The sequence below is a fragment of the Heterodontus francisci genome, chromosome 18, assembly GCF_036365525.1.
Source record: "Heterodontus francisci isolate sHetFra1 chromosome 18, sHetFra1.hap1, whole genome shotgun sequence".
NCBI lineage: Eukaryota > Metazoa > Chordata > Chondrichthyes > Heterodontiformes > Heterodontidae > Heterodontus > Heterodontus francisci.
Genome location: NC_090388.1, coordinates 8,571,682 through 8,589,910, shown reverse-complemented (window position 1 = coordinate 8,589,910; position 18,229 = coordinate 8,571,682). Strand labels below are relative to the sequence as shown.

Here is an 18,229-nt window from a genome sequence, read left to right as displayed (position 1 = left end):
GTTCAGGTCCACTGTTCCCTGAAGGTGGCAACGCAGGTAAATAGAGTGGTCAAGAAGGCATACGGCATGCTTTCCTTCATCGGACGGGGTATTGAGTACAAGAGTTGGCAGGTCATGTTACAGTTGTATAGGACTTTGGTTCGGCCACATTTGGAATACTGCGTGCAGTTCTGGTCGCCACATTACCAAAAGGATGTGGATGCTTTGGAGAGGGTGCAGAGGAGGTTCACCAGGATGTTGCCTGGTATGGAGGGCGCTAGCTATGAAGAGAGGTTGAGTAGATTAGGATTATTTTCATTAGAAAGACGGAGGTTGAGGGGGGACCTGATTGAGGTGTACAAAATCATAAGAGGTATAGACAGGGTGGATAGCAAGAGGCTTTTTCCCAGAGTGGGGGATTCAATTACTAGAGGACACGAGTTCAAAGTGAAAGGGGAAAAGTTTAGGGGGGATATGCGTGGAAAGTTCTTTACGCAGAGGGTTGTGGGTGCCTGGAACGCGTTGCCAGCGGAGGTGGTAGATGCGGGCACGATGGCGTCTTTTAAGATGTATCTAGACAGATACATGAATGGGCAGGAAGAAAAGAGATACAGACCCTTAAAAAATAGGCGACATGTTTAGATAGAGGTTCTGGATCGGCGCAGGCTTGGAGGGCCGAAGGGCCTGTTCCTGTGCTGTAATTTTCTTTGTTCTTTGTTCTTTGTTCTAATTCTAAGGAGTTGTAGTATTGGTAAGGTTTCTTTTTCCTTAGCAGTAGCAAAGGGTCAACTAATAAATAAAGGTATGGCAGGGTTGCTTCAACCTCTAGAGTGCACCTCCTGTGCTATGTGGGAGCTCCAGGATGCTTCCCTTATCCTGGAGAACCATTTGTGCAGGATGTGTTGTCAATTGAAACAGCTTGAGCTCTGGGGATTTTGAAATTGAGCGGCAGCTGGCGACACTGCGGTGCATTCATGAGGATGAGAGCTACGTGGATAGCATGTTTATAGATGTGGTCACCCCACAGCTTAGGAATATCAGGGAGAGAGGGAATGGCTGACCACCAGACAGTTAAAAAGAATCAGGCAGGTAGTGCAGGAGACCGCTGAGTGCATCTCACTCTTCAACAGGTATTCAGTTCTGGATACTGAGAAAAGTGATGCTCCACCTGTGGGGTGCAGCCAGAGCCAAGGCCATGGCACCACGGGTGGCTCAGCTGCACAGGGAGGTACAGGGAAGACTGGAAGAGCCATTGTGATAGGTGATTCAATAGTCAGGGGAACAGACAGGTGTTTCTGTGGACGCAGATGTGAAGCCAGGATGGTGTGTTGCCTCCCTGGTGCCAGGGTTACTGAGCAGCTGCAGAGCATCCTGAAGGGGAGGGTGAACAGCCAGCAGTCGTGGTCCTCATTGGAACCAATGACATAGATAGAAAGAGGGATGTGGTTTTGCAGTCAGAATTTAGGGAGCTAGGTAAGAAATTAGCAAGCAGGACCTCAAAAGTAGTCATCTCCGGATTACTCCGAATGCCACGCACAATTGAGTATAGAAATAAAAGGATAAGACAGATGAATGCGTGGCTGGAAAGATGTGCAGGAGGGAGGGCTTCAGATTCCTGGGACATTGGGACCGGCTCTGGGGGAGATGGGACTTGTACAGGCCGGGTGGGTTGCAGCTGAACAGAGTTGGGACTGAGTTCCTTGTGGATGTTTTGCGAGTGCTGTTGGGGAGGGTTTAAACTAGTTTGGCAGGGGGATGGGGATCTGAGGGTAGACTCAGCTGGGACAAAATCAGAAATGAAAATGGAAGGCGGAAAATTAATGGATGAGTTTGGAAGACAGGAAATGAGGGTTAGAAAATAAACTAAAAAGAGTTTGGCAGTGCTCAAAGGTATCTATTTCAATGCAAGGAGTATCGCAAATAAAGCAGATGAGCTGAGGGCACAGATAGACACATGACAGTATGATATCATAGCTATTAGAGAAACATGGCTTAAGGAGGGACAGGAATGGCAACTCAACGTTCCTGGTTACAGGGTTTTTGGACACAATAGGGAGGGGGATAAGAAAGGAAGGGGAGTGGCAATCTTGGTCAAGGAAACTATTACAGCTGTGAGGAGGGATGATATGTTGGAAGGTTCATCAAATGAGGCCATATGGATTGAGCTAAGGAACAAGAAAGGGGCAATCACACTGCTGGGAGTGTACTATAGACCCCCAAACAGTCAGAGAGAGATAGAAGAACAGATATGTAGGCAAATCTCTGAGAAGTGCAAGATAAATAGGGCAGTAACAGTAGGAGATTTTAATTACCCCAATATTAACTAAAATAGTTTCAGTGTGAATGGAATTGAGGGAGCAGAATTCTTGAGGTGCATTCAGGAGAACGTTTTTGGCCAGTATGTAGCAAGCCCAACAGGAGAGGGAGCAGTTTTAGACTTAGTTTTAGGAAATGAAGATGGGCAGGTGGAAGGAATGGCAGTGGGAGAGCATTTTGGTGATAGTGATCATAATTCAGCTAGTTTAACATAATTATGGAAAAGGACAGAGATAGAACAGGATTTAGCGTTCTCAATTGGGGCAAGGCCAATTTTACTAAACTGAGGAGTGATTTAGTGAAAGTGGACTGGAAACAGCTACTTGAAGGTAAATCAGTGTCAGAGCAGCGGGAGGCATTCAAAGGGGAGATTCAAGGGGTTCAGAGTAAACATGTTCCCACAAAGAAAAAGGGTGAGACGACCAAATCTAGAGCCCCAGGGATGTCAAGGAGCTTACAGGGTAAGATAAGGCAGAAAAGGAAAGCTTATGTCTGACACCGAGAATGCAATACTACAGAAAGCCGAGAGGAGTATAGAAAGTGGAGGGGTGAAATCAAAAAGAAAATTAGGAAAGCAAAGAGAGGGCATGAAAGAATATTGGCAAGCAAAATCAGGTGAAGCCAAAGATGTTTTATCAATACATTAAGCGTAAGAGGATAACTAAGGAGCGAGTAGGGCCCATCAAAGACCAAAAAGGTAACCTATGTGTATTGGTATAGTTCTTAATAAATACTTTGCATCTGTCTTCACAAAAGAGGGGGACGATGCAGATATTGCAGTTAAGGAGGAAGAGTGTGAAGTATTGGATGTGATAAACATAGGGAGCGAGGAAGTATTCATCCTTGAAAGTTGATAAATCACCAGGGCCAGATGGAAATAGCAGAGGGTCTGACCATCGTTTTCCAGTCCTCACTGGATACAGGTGTGGTGCCAGAAGATTGGAGAATTGCAAACATTGTACCTCTGTTTAAAAAGGGAGCGAAGGATAGACTGAATAATTACAGGCACAGGTTAATCAAGGATAGTCAGGATGGATTTGTTAAGGGAAGATCTTGCTTGACCAACTTGATCGAATTTTTTGAAGAAATAGCAAGGAAGATAGATGAGGGTAGTATAGTTGATGTGGTCTACATGGATTTTAGCAAGGCTTTTGGCAAGGTCCCACGTGGCAGATTGGTTAAAAAAATCCCATGGGAGCCAGGGAAATGCAGCTAGGTGGATACAAAATTGGTTCAGTGGCAGGAGACAAATGGTAATTGTTGGCGGGTGTTTTAGTGACTGGAGGGCTGTATCCAGTCACGTTCCGCAGGCCTCAGCACTGGGTTCCCTGCTTTTTGTGGTGTATGTTGATGATTTGGATATGAATGCAAGGGGCATGATCAAGTTGTTTGCAGATGACACAAAGATTGGTCGTGTAGTAGATAGCGAGGAGGATAGCTGTAGGCTGCAGGAAGATATTGATGGTTTGGTCAGATGGACAGAAAAGTGACAAATGGAATTCAACCTGGCGAAATGCGAGGTGATGCATTTGGGGAGGTCAAACAAGGCAAAGGAATACACGAGTAGTGGGAAAATACTCAGAAGTGTAGAGGAAGTAAGGGACCTTGGAGTGAATGTCCACAGATCCCTGAAGGTAGTAGGACAGGTGGATAAGGTGGTGAAGAAGGCAAATGGAATCCTTTCCTTTATTAGCCGAGGTATAGAATACTGGAGCAGGGAGGTTATGCTGGAGCTGTATAAATCATTGGTTAGGCCACAACTTGAGTACTGTGTGCAGTTCTGGTCACCTCATTACAGAAAGGATGTAATTGTCGGAGGAGATATACGAGGATGTTGCCAGGACTTGAAAAATGTAGCTATGAGGAAAGATTGGATAGGCTGGGGTTGTTCTCCTTGGAACAGAGAAGGCTAAGGGGAGATCTGATAGAAATGTACAAAATTTTGAGGGGCCTGGATAGAGTGGAGGTGAAGGGTCTATTCACCTTCACAGAGAGGTCAGTGACGATGGGACATAGATTTAAAGTGATTGGTAGAAAAATTAGAGGGGAGATGAGGAAAATAAATTTTCACCCAGAGGGTGGTGATGGTCTGGAACTCACTGCCTGAAAGGGTAGTTGACCCTCAACTCATTCAAATGGAGTCTGGATATGTACCTCAAGTGCTGTAAGCTGCAGGGCCACAGACCAGATGCTGGAAGTTGGGATTAGACTGGGTGGATCATTTTTCAGCCGGCACAGACACGATGGGTCAAGTGGCCTCTTTCTGTGCCTTAAACTTTCTATGATTCTATGATTGTAAGAAGCATGTCATAACTAATGGTAATAAAACAATGCATCAATTAAATCCTCAGTTTGGTTCCTGTGTGTGCTGTTTAACGGAGCAGTCAATTATCATTACACTGTGCAATTAGAGTGTTAAAACAGCTAAGTTAATGATATTACAATGTGTATTCCAACTTCCAAAGAGATAGCTATCGAACAGTGTGGCTTCATTCACAGGAGCTCCTGATAGGCCTTTCCTTTGGATCTTGGGTCATTTGGAAAAGTGAAAGGGGCTGGATAGTGTTGAGCAGGACCAACTGCACCACTTTTTCTAGAAGGGTGACACAAAACTAGGTGGGAGGGTGAGTTGTGAGCAGGATGCAGAGAGGCTTAAGGGTGATTTGGACAAGTTGAGTGAGTGGGCAAATGCATGGCAGATGCAGGATAATGTGGATAAATGTGAGGTTATCCACTTTGGTATAAAAAACAGGAAGACAGATTATTATCTGAACGGCTATAAACTGAGAGAGGGGAGTATGCAACGAGACCTGGGTGTTCTCATACACCAGTCGCTGAAGGTAAGCATGCAGGTGCAACAGGTAATAAAAAGGGCCTTCATATTGAGAGGATTCGAGTACAGGAACAAGGATGTTTATTTTATTTTATTTAGAGATACAGCACTGAAACAGGCCCTTCGGCCCACCGAGTCTGTGCCGACCAACAACCACCCATTTATACTAACCCTACAGTAATCCCATATTCCCTATCACCTCCCTACACTAGGGGCAATTTACAATGGCCAATTTACCTATCACCTGCAAGTCTTTGGATGTGGGAGGAAACCAGAGCACCCGGCGAAAACCCACGCAGACACAGGGAGAACTTGCAAACTCCACACAGGCAGTACCCAGAATCGAACCCGGGTCCCTGGAGCTGTGAGGCTGCGGTGCTAACCACTGTGCCACTGTGCCGCCCATGTCTTGTTAAATTATACAGGGCCTTGGTGAGGCCACACCTGGAATATTGTGTGCTGTTTTGGTCTCCTTATCTGAGGAAGGATGTTCTTGCGATAGAGGGAGTGCAGCGAAGGTTTACCAGACTGATTCCTGGGATGGCAGGACTGTCGTATGAGGAGAGATTGAGTCAGTTGGGATTATATTCGCTGGAGTTCAGAAGAGTGAGGGGGGATCTCATAGAAACCTATAAAATTCTAACAGGACTTGACAGGGTTATTGCAGGAAGGATGTTCCTGATAGTGGGGGAGTCCAGAACCAGGGGTCATAGTCTAAGGATACTGGGTAAACCTTTCAGGACTGAGATGAGGAGAAATTTCTTCTCCCAGAGAGTGGTGAACCTGTGGAATTCACTACCACAGAAAGCAGTTGAGGCCAAAACATTGTATGTTTTCAAGAAGGATTTAGATATAGCTCTTGGGGCGACAGGGATCTAAGGGCATGGGGAAAAAGCGGGAACAGGTTACTGAGTTGGGTGATCAGCCATGATCATAATGAATGGCGGAGCAGGCTCAAATGGCCGAATGGTCTACTCCTGCTCCTATTTTCTATGTTTCGATGTAAGGGTCAAACCAGACGACACGTCCTGGGAGGCAAATTCAAAAATGATCTGCAGAAACGAAGGACTGAATTTTAACTTGGATGAGATGTTAAAACATAAAATCAGCCCAAACTGCTCACTTCTGAAAGAAAGCTAGCGCAAAATATAAAAATGGATAGCAAAAGCTTCTATAAGTATATAAAAGGGAAGAGAGTAGCTAAAGTGAATGTTGGTCCTTTGGAGGATGAGACTGGGGAGTTAATAGAGGGGAACACAGAAATGGCGGAGACACTAAATCAGTATTTTGCCTCAGTTTTCATGGTGGAGGACACTAGCACCATCCCAATAGTAACAGGTAATACAGAGGTTATAGAAAGGGAGGAACTTAGAACAATCATCATCACTAGGGAAAAAGTACTGAGCAAACTATTAGGATTAAAAGCAGACAAGTCTGCAGGGCCTGATGGCCTACATCCTAGGATCTTAAAGGAAGTGGCGATAGTGGATCCATTGGTTATAATATAGCAAAATTCCCTGGATGCAAGGAAGGTTCCAGTGGATTGGAAAAAAGCTAATGTAACGCTCTTATTCAAAAAGGGAGGGAGGCAGAAAATGGGAAACTATAGACCAGTTAGTTTAACATCTGTCGTGGGGAAATTGTTAGAATCCATTATTAAGGCAGTAATAACAGGACATTTAGAAAGTTAAAACACAATCCATCAGAATCAGCATGATTTTATGAAGGATACATCATATTTAACTAATTTGCTAGAGTTCTTCGAAAATGTAGCAAGTAAAGTGGATAATGGGGATCCTGTAGATGTAGTATATCTGGACTTCCAGAGGCATTTGATAAGGTGCCGCACAAAAGGTTAAGACACAAGATAAGATCACATGGGGTTAGGAGCAATTTATTAGCTCGGATAGAGGATTGGCTAACCAACAGAAAACAGAGAGTTGGGATAAATGAGTCTTTTTCTGGTTGGCAAGATGTAACTAGTGGGGTACCACAGGGTTCAGTCCTCGGACCCCAACCATTTACAATCTATATTAATGATTTGGATGCAGGGATAGAAGGTACTATAGCCAAATTTGCAGATGACACTAAAATAGGTGGGATAGTAAGTTGCAATAAAGAAATAAGAAATTTACAAATGGATATGATAGGTTAGGTGAATGGGCCAAAATTTGGCAGATGGAGTTTAACGTGGATAAGTGTGAGGTTATCCATTTTGGTCGGAAGAATTGAAAGGCAAATTATTATCTAAATGGAGAGAAACTTCAGAGTGCTTCGGTGCAGAGGAATCTGGGTGTCCTCGTGCATGAATCGCAGAAAACTAGTATGCAGGTACAGCAGGTAATAAGGAAGGCAAATGGAATTTTGGCATTTATTGCGAAAGGAATAGAGTATAAAAGTAGGGAAGTGTTGCTGCAACTGTACAAGGCATTAGTGAGACTGCACCTGGAGTATTGCGTACAGTTTTGGTCCCCTTACTTGAGGAGGGATGTAATTGCATTGGAGGCAGTTCAGAGGAGGTTCACTAGATTGATTCCAGAGATGAGAGGTTTGTCTTATGAAGAGAGATTGAACAGTTTAGGCCTTTACTCTCTAGAGTTTAGAAGAATGAGAGGAGATTTAATTGAGGTACATAAGATTATTAAGGGGATTGACAAAGTAGATGTAGAGAGGATGTTTCCTCTGGTGGGGCAATCTAGAATGAGAGGTCATAGTTTTAGGATAAGGGGTTGCAGATTTAAAACAGAGATGAGGAGAAATTACTTCTCTCAAAGGGTCGTGAGTCTGTGGAATTCACTGCCCCAGAGTGCGGTGGATGCTGGGACATTGAGTAAATTTAAGGAGGGGATAAACAGATTTTTAATGAATAATGGGTTGAAGGGTTATGGAGAATGGGCAGGAAAGTGGAGTTGAGGCCGAGATGAGATCAGCCATGATTGTATTGAATGGTGGAGCAGGCTCGAGGGGCTGAATTGCCTACTCCTGCTCCTAGGTCTTATGGCCTTATGTTCTTATGTTCTAGGTTTGCCAGATACAACACAAAGGGACAGGAAACCAATCTGCTCCCAGGAGGCGGGCTGTCAATTTAAATATTTAAATTAGGGCAGAAGCATCAGATTTAACCTGCTTTGTAGGTTTGATAGTGGCCAGCTGGGTTTCTCAGGCTTCAGAAAACTTAGCAGCTGAAGGGAGGTGAGGACAGCTTCAGAGAGAAGGTAAGCACCTTCTAAAGTACTGCTTATGGGCCAAGAGGAGCAGGTGTGCTCCCCAGGGCCCCCCAAGCTCCCTGCCGCCACCCCCCCCCAAATCGGACCCCATCCTCATCCAAAGATCCCTCCCACCCCAGGGTGCCACTAGCACTCTATCTGCTCCTGCAGAGTGCCTCTCACGACTAGGAGCCAAGCCTGTCAATCCGGCTGACTTCTTGGCAAGGAATCTTTCTGTTAAAAGAAATATACACACCGTGACATTAAAAATCTGCAGCATCCAGGGCAACCAAAGCTCTGCCTCTCCGCTCACCTTGTCAATATTTGGGGAAATGTTTCAGTGAGTGAGTTGATCAACTATGGACCAAACCCCTGAGGGAAGTAGATGGTGGAAGCAGAAAGTGCAAATTCGAGCGATTACTGTGGGTAAGGGTGCAGTGTGGATTCACTAGAATGTTATTGGGTGTGAGGGTGCAGTGTGGATATTTTAACATTCTGGGGCACAGTAAATGTATAATTTGAGACATGGCGTGTGGTGAGTGGAGCATGCTCTGGAGGACCTGGTGACTTTGGACCTCTGGTTCCCAAAGCTCTACACCACTGGGGGGTTTTCCTAACCTCATGTCTGTGTCTGTTGTGGACTCATTGATTGAGATTGATCACTGATTAGTCAACAACTCCATTATCGTTGTATCATGGACTACCTGGATGGGAGAAGGTCAACAACAGCAGCTTTTCTTCAATGGTATCACTCTTGCCTCTGAGTCAGAAGGTTGTTGCTTCAAGTCTTACTCCAGCAATTTGAGCATGGAAGTCTAGGCTGACACTCCAGTGCAGTACTGAGGGAATGCTGTACTGTCAGAGGTGCTGTCGTTTGATGAGATGTAAAAAAAAAACGAGACCCCACCTGCCCTTTTGGTTGGATCCCATGGCACTATTTCGAAGAAGAGCAGGGGTGTTTTCTCCGGTGCCTTGGCCAATATTTATTCCTCAATCAACATCACAAAGCCAGATTATCTGATGGTTGTCACATTGCTGTTTGTGGGAGCTTGCTGTGCACAAACTGGTTGCCATGTTTCGTACACTTCAAAAGTAGTTCATTGGCTAGAAAGGGCTTTGAGACGTTGTGAGGTATGAAAGGTGCTATAGAAATGCAAGTCTTTCTTTTCTTCAGAGCATTGACAGAGTTTAAGCTTACGAGCTACTTTAAAAGTATGAAGTTTTGGTATCAGGTCTTTTGTCTCTGTTGGCCGGGAAGAAGGAGATGCTAAACCTTGCTTAGCAATTGCAAGTGATGCAACTTTGATCTCATTTGAATCCAAAACAGTAAGAGTTCATGATATTAAGATTGATTCATAAGGTAGTGGGCCTTTTATTTTTACAGGCATAATTCCTTTAGAAGACACTTGCCAAGACAAATGCATGTTTCAAGTGTTGATTTCAGCATGGACAGTTTACAGAGAGGAGAGACAACCACCAGCATTGGAAGAATTAAACCAGAGCTCTACAAACAAAAGTCAGTTGACTCTCAGGACGGTGACAAAGAGGATGTAAAAACCAGTGGAAAGTTAAACCTAACTCTTAAGTACGATTATGAGAATGAACATTTGATTGTAACAATTATCAAATCCTTGGACTTGCCAGCAAAAGACTTTTCTGGAACCTCAGACCCTTATGTTAAAATTTACCTGCTCCCAGATCGGAAAAAGAAATTCCAGACTCGGGTTCACAGAAAGACGCTCAATCCCATCTTTAATGAAACGTTTCAGTTTCCAGTGCCATTGGACCATCTCAACAATAGGAAGCTGCATTTCAGTGTTTTTGACTTCGATCGATTTTCTAGACATGATATGATTGGAGAGGTAATTGTGGATAATCTGTTTGAGCTGTTGGACCTTCCCAAGGAAGACACAATCTGGAGGGACATCATATGTGTCAAAACAGTGAGTATGATTGTTGCCAGTAACAGAAATGTGAGCAGCTTTTGCAACATTCCCAGGTGTGTAGTTGGTAGCATGCTTGCTTCTTAGTCAGAAGGTTGTGGGTTCAAACCCTTTACCATGTCATCTAGGCTGATATTGCAGTGCCCTATGATGGGGGTGCAGCATTGCCACTGGCTGTAATTGATCTTTAGCCTTTTTGCAAATTGGGTGATGAGCAACAGGCAGTGTTGAAGTTAACATCAATGGAAAAGAAATTCAAGCACTAAAAGGGGGCTGTTGATTCATTAAAGCCCGATTTGTGCTGCTCTCCAAGGTCAGTTTTGCTCCCGCCATCTTTAAAGTGATGTTAAACCATGGACCCAACTGCCTGCTCAGTTATAATCAGAACATCCCATGGCACCATGTGTCTGAGCCAGTATCCGTCTCTCAACCAACACAGCCAAACCTGTTTGTGGGAACTTGCTATATGTATACTAGTTGCCATGGTTTGTCTATAAAATCAGAGTCTACTCTCCAGGAACAATTCATTGCCTGTGCAGAACTTTGGGTCATTCTGAGGACATCCTAAAACACATTATAAATGCTTACTTACTCCTTTTAGCATAGTCAAACATCTCAAGGCACTTTGTAGGAGCATTATCAGCAAATATTTGACACCGAGTCACATAAGGAGATAAGGAGGTCAAAGGGGAAGGTTCGAAGGATGTTGGACAAGCAGCGTGACAAATCAGATTTTTTTTGTTGTTGAATAATTCCTTTTTCAGTCTTGAATCACCGATTTTGAGGTTACTGCCTCTGAAAATAACTAAAATTTTAACACCTCGGATATATTAAAAGTGTAGCTTTAATTTTTTTTCTTTTCTAATAGGAAAGCGTGGATTTAGGGGAGATTATGTTTTCTCTTTGCTACCTTCCAACAGCTGGACGAATGACACTGACCGTCATTAAGTGCAGGAACCTTAAAGCCATGGACATTACAGGATTCTCTGGTATGGCTATCAAAGAAACAAAACTCCTAGCAGGAATGGGGGAGATGATCAGGGAAGCAGGCCTAAAGATTATTTCAGGGAGTGTTGCAAAGATTGATGGCAGGGAAAAGTGACCTAAGAACTAAAAGTTATTGTGGATGTGTTTGCATGTTCTCAAAAAGTCTTAGCCACAAACTGTGTTATGGCCATGAGGTGAGGGGTGTGGGTGTTTCCCACTGTTCAACTCCGAACTGACCGCAGCAAGTGTTTCTGATACTAGGGTTTTAACTCCTTGTGTTTTATTTGCCAAATAAACAGACAGCGACAGGTTTTCTTGGAGGTTTAAAATAGAAGATTAACTATTTATTGATTTATATTAAATATTTATTTATATACTCTCAATGGTTGCAACCACAGCCACACATACATTCACTTACGTGCACACACACAAAGAGACAGATGGAGAGGAAAAGGGGTAAGTGGTTTGAAGTGAGGTAGATTTTCGGGGTTCACAGTTAACCTGTTGAATCGTCTCAGAGGTAAATTTCTCTTTAAAGTTGCAGGCCTGGGTTGTTTGTAGATTTCTTTTGTTGAAATTTCAGTCTGATGATAGGGGATCACTTTCAGTTCTCTGCTACACAATTGAATAGTAGAACTCACAGAAGGGCTCCTTCTTTTGGCTTGCTGGATTTTCTCCCAGCTCTTAGCTGCACAAGCTTTTGTGATGTTTGTCCTGACTCTGTCTCTCTGTCTCTGTCTCTCTCAGATACATAACCCTGCACATTCTTCCTTTTCATATAACTGTCTAATTCCCTTTTGAATACATCAGTTGAACCTGCCTCCACCACGTTCTCAGGCAGCACATTCCAGACTTTAACCACTCGCTGCATGAAAAAGTTTTTCCTCGTTACACTTTTGCTTCTCTTACCAAATACTTTAAATCTGTGCCCTCTTGTTCTCGATCCTTTCACGAGTGGGAACAGTTTCTCTCTATCTACTCTGTCCAGACCCCTTATGATTTTGAATACCTCTATCAAATCACCTCTCAGCCTTCTCTTCTCCAAGGAAAGTTGTCCTAAGTTCTGCAATCTATCTTCATAACTGAAATTCCTCATCCCTAGAACCATTCTCGTGAATCTTTTCTGTACTCTTTCCAATGCCCTCTCATCTTTCTTCAAGTGCGGCGCCCAGAATTGGACACAATACTCCAGCTGAGGCCGAACTAGTGTATTATACAAGTTCAACATAACTTCCTTTCAGGATTTTGACCCAGTGATGATGAAGGAATGGCCAACTTGTGTCCAAGTCAGGATGGTGTGTGACTTGGAGGGGAGCTTGCAGGTGCTGGTGTTTCTAGACGTTTGTTGCCTTGTCCATCTCGGCGGAGTTCTCGGGTTTGGGAGTTCCTGCTGAATAAATCTTGGTGAGTTGCTGCAGTGCATCTTGTGAACAGTACACACTGCAGACACGGTGCACTGGTGTTGGAGGGAGTGAATGTTCGTTTAAGGTTATGGATGGGGGTGCCAATCAAGCAGACTGCTTTGTCCCGGTTGGTGTCGAGTTGTTTGAGTGCTGTTGGAGTGGCACTTATCCAACAACAACAAAAACAATAACATGCATTTATATAGCGCTTTTAACATAATAAAACAGCTCCAGGTGCTTCACAGGAGCATTATTAAGCAGAATTTAATGCTAAGGTACATAAGGTGATGGCCAAAAGCTTAGTCCACAATGTAGGTTTTAAGCAAAAACAAGAAATGCTGGAATCACTCAGCAGGTCTGGCAGCATCTGTGGAAAGAGAAGCAGAGTTAACGTTTCGGGTCAGACCCGAAACGTTAACTCTGCTTCTCTTTCCACAGATGCTGCCAGACCTGCTGAGTGATTCCAGCATTTCTTGTTTTTGTTTCAGATTTCCAGCATTCGCAGTATTTTGCTTTTATTTTAATGTAGGTTTTAAGGAGTGTTTTAAGGAAGGAAACAGAGGTGGAGAGGTTTGGGGAGCAAATTCCAGAACTTAGGGCCCAGACAGCTGAAGGCACGGCCAGCAATGATGGAGCAATTAAAATCAGGGATGCTCAAGAGGCCAGAATTCTTGCAGCCATCTCAAAGGGTTATTGGGCTGGAGGAGCTTACAGAGATAGGGAGGGATGAGGCCCTGGAGGGATTTGAAAACATGGTTGAAAATCCAGGCAAGTGGAAATTATTCCAACAGATTCCTGACTTGTGCCTTTGTAGGTGGCGGAATAATCTTTGGGGAGTCTGGAGATGACCCAATGTCCGTAGTAAAAATACCCATTCATCTTTCAGACCCGTACGTTAAGGTGTCTCTAATTTGCGAGGGACGGAGATTGAAAAAGCGAAAAACCACCACAAAGAAGAACACACTCAACCCTGTTTACAATGAGGCTATCATCTTTGATATCCCTCCAGAGAGTATGGAGCAAGTCAGCCTCTCGATTACAGTAATGGACTATGATCGGTGAGTTTCCCTTTAACCTGTTTTACCGTCTTTATCTATTAGCTTGAATAGCTTATTCACCAAAATTAGCGATCCCCAATAATGAACATCTGGAAAGGTGCCAGGAAATATTTGGGAATTATTTTAGTTTTAGGAGACAATTATTTCGGAGCAGGAAAATCTGTGATATCTGCAACCTGCCAGGATGTGCCTATCTAGGACCTTTGGTGATGGTCCCACCAATGTTCCTACGGTTGGGGAAGGTCCCTTATTGGTTTGGGTAATTCTAGAGCAACCTCCCCTGAAGGTGGCTACACGCTGTGGGCAAGTGTACTGGTGTAAAGGGAGAGTGTCGGGGTTCATGATTATTGAACCCCATCCCCTTCTGTCCACTCGCCGTGAGAAAACTTTAGACAGGATGATCACAGCTTCTCATGACCAATGGCCAGCAGCCTAGTATTTTGCAGAAGCAAAATGAGAAATACAAAGAGTAACACTAGTACAGTAGTGTGGCCTTTTGAGATCTAATGGACACATGATTCACCACAAAATTGAAATATAAATTTTAGAAGGATATTTTTCTCTTCTTGGTTTGTATTTTGCTCTCATGTTGAGTGGTTTCTGCCTTTCACCCAGCTGCTGCATTTCTGCTCTGTAACAGTATGTTTGTTCTTCCCATCCGTAGAGTTGGCCACAATGAAGTTATTGGGGTGTGTCGTGTCGGTCAAGATGCAGAAGGGCTTGGACGAGATCACTGGAATGAAATGCTGGCATACCCTCGTAAACCAATAGCCCATTGGCACCCACTGGCAGAGGTAACACTGACACTTGGAACTTTCATCTGCCTCGGGATGACTCTTCATTGGTTAGACAGGAAGTAATGGGGATAAATTTAATATAACTCAGTTATTAGGAAACTAACAGGAACTGGTGCAACAAACTTTTTTTATACAGCGGGTGGTAATGACCTGGAGCTCACTGCCAACAAGGGTGATGGAAGTGGAGACAATCAATGACTTCAAAACTAAATTCGATGGCCACTGGAAGGAAATAAACTTACAGGGCGACAGGGATCGAGCATGGGAATGGGACTGACTGGATAGCTCCATGGAGAGGCAGCATGCATTCGATGGGCTGAATGGCCTGTTTCTGTGCCATAAATGACTCTATGACTCTCTTTCTATGAATGCTTTTACACCTTGCCCAATTTGGCCTTCTGTTTAAATCACTGGACAGTGAAATTTGGCATGGTGTGAAAGATAGAAGGGAAGATTTACATTTACATAGCGCCTTCATAACCTCAAGATGTCCCAAAGCACTTTACAGCCAATGAGATACTTTTGAATTGTAGTCACTGTCGCAATGTAGGAAATGCAGCAGCCAATTTGCACACAGCAAGCTCCCACAAATAGCAATGACCAGATAATCTGTTTTTGTGATGTTGATTGAGGCATAAATATTGACCAGGACACTGGGGATAACTCATCTACTACTCTTCAAAATAGCGTCATGGAATCTTTTATGTCCACCTGAGAGGGCAGACAGGGCCTCGGTTTATTGTTTCAGCTAAAAGTTGGCACCTTCAACAGTGCAGCTCTCCCTCAGTGCTGTATTGGAGTGTCAGCTTGATTTTTGTGCTCAAGTCCTGGAGTGTGACTTAAAACCCAGAACACTCTGACTCGGAAGTGCTGGAAATACTCAGCAGGTCAGGCACCATGTGTGGAGAGAGAAGCAGAGTTTCAGGTCTGTGACCTTTCATCAGAACTGGCAAAAGTTAGAAATGTAATAGGTTTTAAGGAAGTGAGGGGGGTTGTGGGGGAAGAGAACAAAAGGAAAGGTGTGTGATAGGACAGAGGGCCGGAGAGATTAACTGACAAGGAGATCATGGGGCAAAGGCAAAGGGAGTGTGCTAATAGTATGGTGAAAGAAAAAACATTAGTGCAGAGAGTGTGTTAATGACAGAATAATGAACAGCTCCTTCCAAAAGCACAAACATGAAAAACCAAGTTTAAGGCAGTGTCTTGCAGGCCCATATCTGCCAAGAATGAGGCACATCAATTTTGTCATGAACATTGATCTTTAACTGTTGTTGGAGTGAGGAAATGACTTGTTAAACAGATCAGCGGTGGCTGGAAAGAAACATTTACATACTAACAGACATCGAAGGTGAGGAAGCGCATTCCAGGGCCTGCTAAGGAGGATATAATCCACCAGGGCCAGGACTGGTTTGACTAACTGGCTGTTCCAGAGTTTTCTTTTGAACTGGCCACAGAAAGTTTGAACCCAGAGAGTGCCTGTTTACTCCTGGACTGAGAAGATTGCTGCTGTCTGCTCCCATCTCTTTCTCATAAGCCTCTGAATCCACTGAAGACACATGAACCCCAAGAGAGAAAAGTCTCCTACAGCGAACAAGGTTTAAGAAGAATACTGGGCCCCAATGAAAAGCAAGATCTACCTGAGCTCAAAGAACCGTAACAAAAACTCTTCAGATATTGCCTCAAATTTTTCCACGTTATTTTCCTTCTGCACTTTTCTGCCTCTATTTGCATGTTTACATCACGTATGCATGCTAGCGTGGGCGCGTCGTGTATCCGTAGGAGTCAACCGAATTAGAGTTTAAGTTTAATAAATTTCAACTTTTCTTCTTCTTTAAACCTAAGAAAGCCTGTTTGTGCTGGTTTCTTTGCCTCATAATTGGAAAGCAATGAACAAGGATTCACCAAGGGGGAGCCAGAAAGATGGTGTGTTTAAAATTAAACCCTGTTACTGTAAGACCAGGTGAAGGCTGAGAGGGACTCCCAGACATCCTGGTAAACGTCAAAATAAAAGCTAAATACTGCAGATGCTGGAAACAAGAACAAGATTAGGTATGCTACAGCCTGCCATACTGAACACTGAGTTCAATAATGTCAGTGCATGACGGGCCCTCCTTTTTATTTTTAGTTATTTTTTCTTTTTTCTACATTTGTTTATTTTATTTTAGTTTGTTTAGTTTGTTTCTACTATCCCTACCCACTGTTTTTCTCATGTTTATGCTTGGGGCCAGGCTGTTCAGTTTTCTGTCCATTAACACCCTCTCTGTACTACGACTTTGTCTTTCACCACACCATTAACATACCATTTGCCTTTGCTCCATGACCTTCAGGTCAGTTATTCTCTGTGACCTTGCCCCACCCCCACTTTACTTGCTTAAAACCTATTACATTTCTGGCTCTGCCAGTTCTGATGAAGGGTCATTGACCTGAAACGTTAACTCTGCTTCTCTCTTCACAGATGCTGCCAGACCTGCTGAGTATTTCCAGCATTTCTTGTTTTTAATCCTGGTAAATCTCGTCTCGACCCTTTCTAAGGCCTTTACAGCTTTTCTGAAGTGTGGTGCCCAGAATTGTCCACAATACTCCAGCTGAGGCCTAACCAGTTCTGGATGATCACTTTCATATTCTATTCTTCTGTTTATAAATCCAAGTATGAGAAGCAGATACATTAGGGTATTTTAAGTGACTCTTGGATAGGTACATGGATGATAGTAGAATGAAGGGTAAGTAGTTAGTTTGATCTTAGAGTAGGTTAAAGGTTCGGCACAACATCGTGGGCCGAAGGGCCTGTACTGTGCTGTACTGTTCTATGTTCTATATGTTTTTTTAATCTCCTAATCAATTTGCCGTTTCACCTTTAAGGATGTGTGTGTACAGACATGTTACATTAGAACATTAGAACATTACAGCGCAGTACAGGCCCTTCGGCCCTCGATGTTGCGCCGACCTGTGAAACCATCTGACCTACACTATTCCATTTTCATCCATATGTCTATCCAATGATCACTTAAATGCCCTTAAAGTTGGCGAGTCTACTACTGCTGCAGGCAGGGCGTTCCACGCCCCTACTACTCTCTGAGTAACGAAACTACCTCTGACATCTGTCCTATATCTATCACCCCGCAACTTAAAGCTATGTCCCCTCGTGTTTGCCATCACCATCCGAGGAAAGAGACTCTCACTATCCACCCTATCTAACCCTCTGATTATCTTATATGTCTCTATTAAGTCACCTCTCCTCCTCCTTCTCTCCAACGAAAACAACCTCAAGTCCCTCAGCCTTTCCTCGTAAGACCTTCCCTCCATACCAGGCAACATCCTAGTAAATCTCCTCTGCACCCTTTCCATAGCTTCCACATCCTTCCTATAATGCGGTGACCAGAACTGCACGCAATACTCCAGGTGCGGTCTCACCAGAGTTTTGTACAGCTGCAGCATGACCTCGTGGCTCCGAAACTCGATCCCCCTACTAATAAAAGCTAACACACCATATGCCTTCTTAACAGCCCTATTAACCTGGGTAGCAACCTTCAGGGATTTATGCACCTGGACACCAAGATCTCTCTGTTCATCTGCACTACCAAGAATCTTCCCATTAGCCCAGTACTCTGCATTCCTATTACTCCTTCCAAAGTGAATCACCTCGCACTTTTCCGCATTAAACTCTATTTGCCATCTCTCAGCCCAGCTCTGCAGCCTATCTATGTCCC

General features: G+C 43.8%; 1 protein-coding gene across 2 annotated transcripts in view; it reads left to right on the top strand.

Annotated features, from left to right (window-relative positions):
- The window catches only part of LOC137379783 (synaptotagmin-10-like), a 96,980-nt gene that overhangs the window by 58,554 nt on the left and 20,197 nt on the right, over positions 1–18,229 (top strand). Inside the window, exons 3-6 of one of the 2 annotated variants that reach the window (XM_068051153.1) lie at positions 9,719–10,277; positions 11,146–11,266; positions 13,554–13,725; positions 14,390–14,519. In XM_068051153.1, the coding sequence (XP_067907254.1) occupies positions 9,719–10,277; positions 11,146–11,266; positions 13,554–13,725; positions 14,390–14,519 (982 nt within the window). Of the gene's footprint in view, positions 1–9,718; positions 10,278–11,145; positions 11,267–13,553; positions 13,726–14,389; positions 14,522–18,229 lie in introns of both variants that reach the window. The other variant, XM_068051154.1, reaches the window with a different exon arrangement.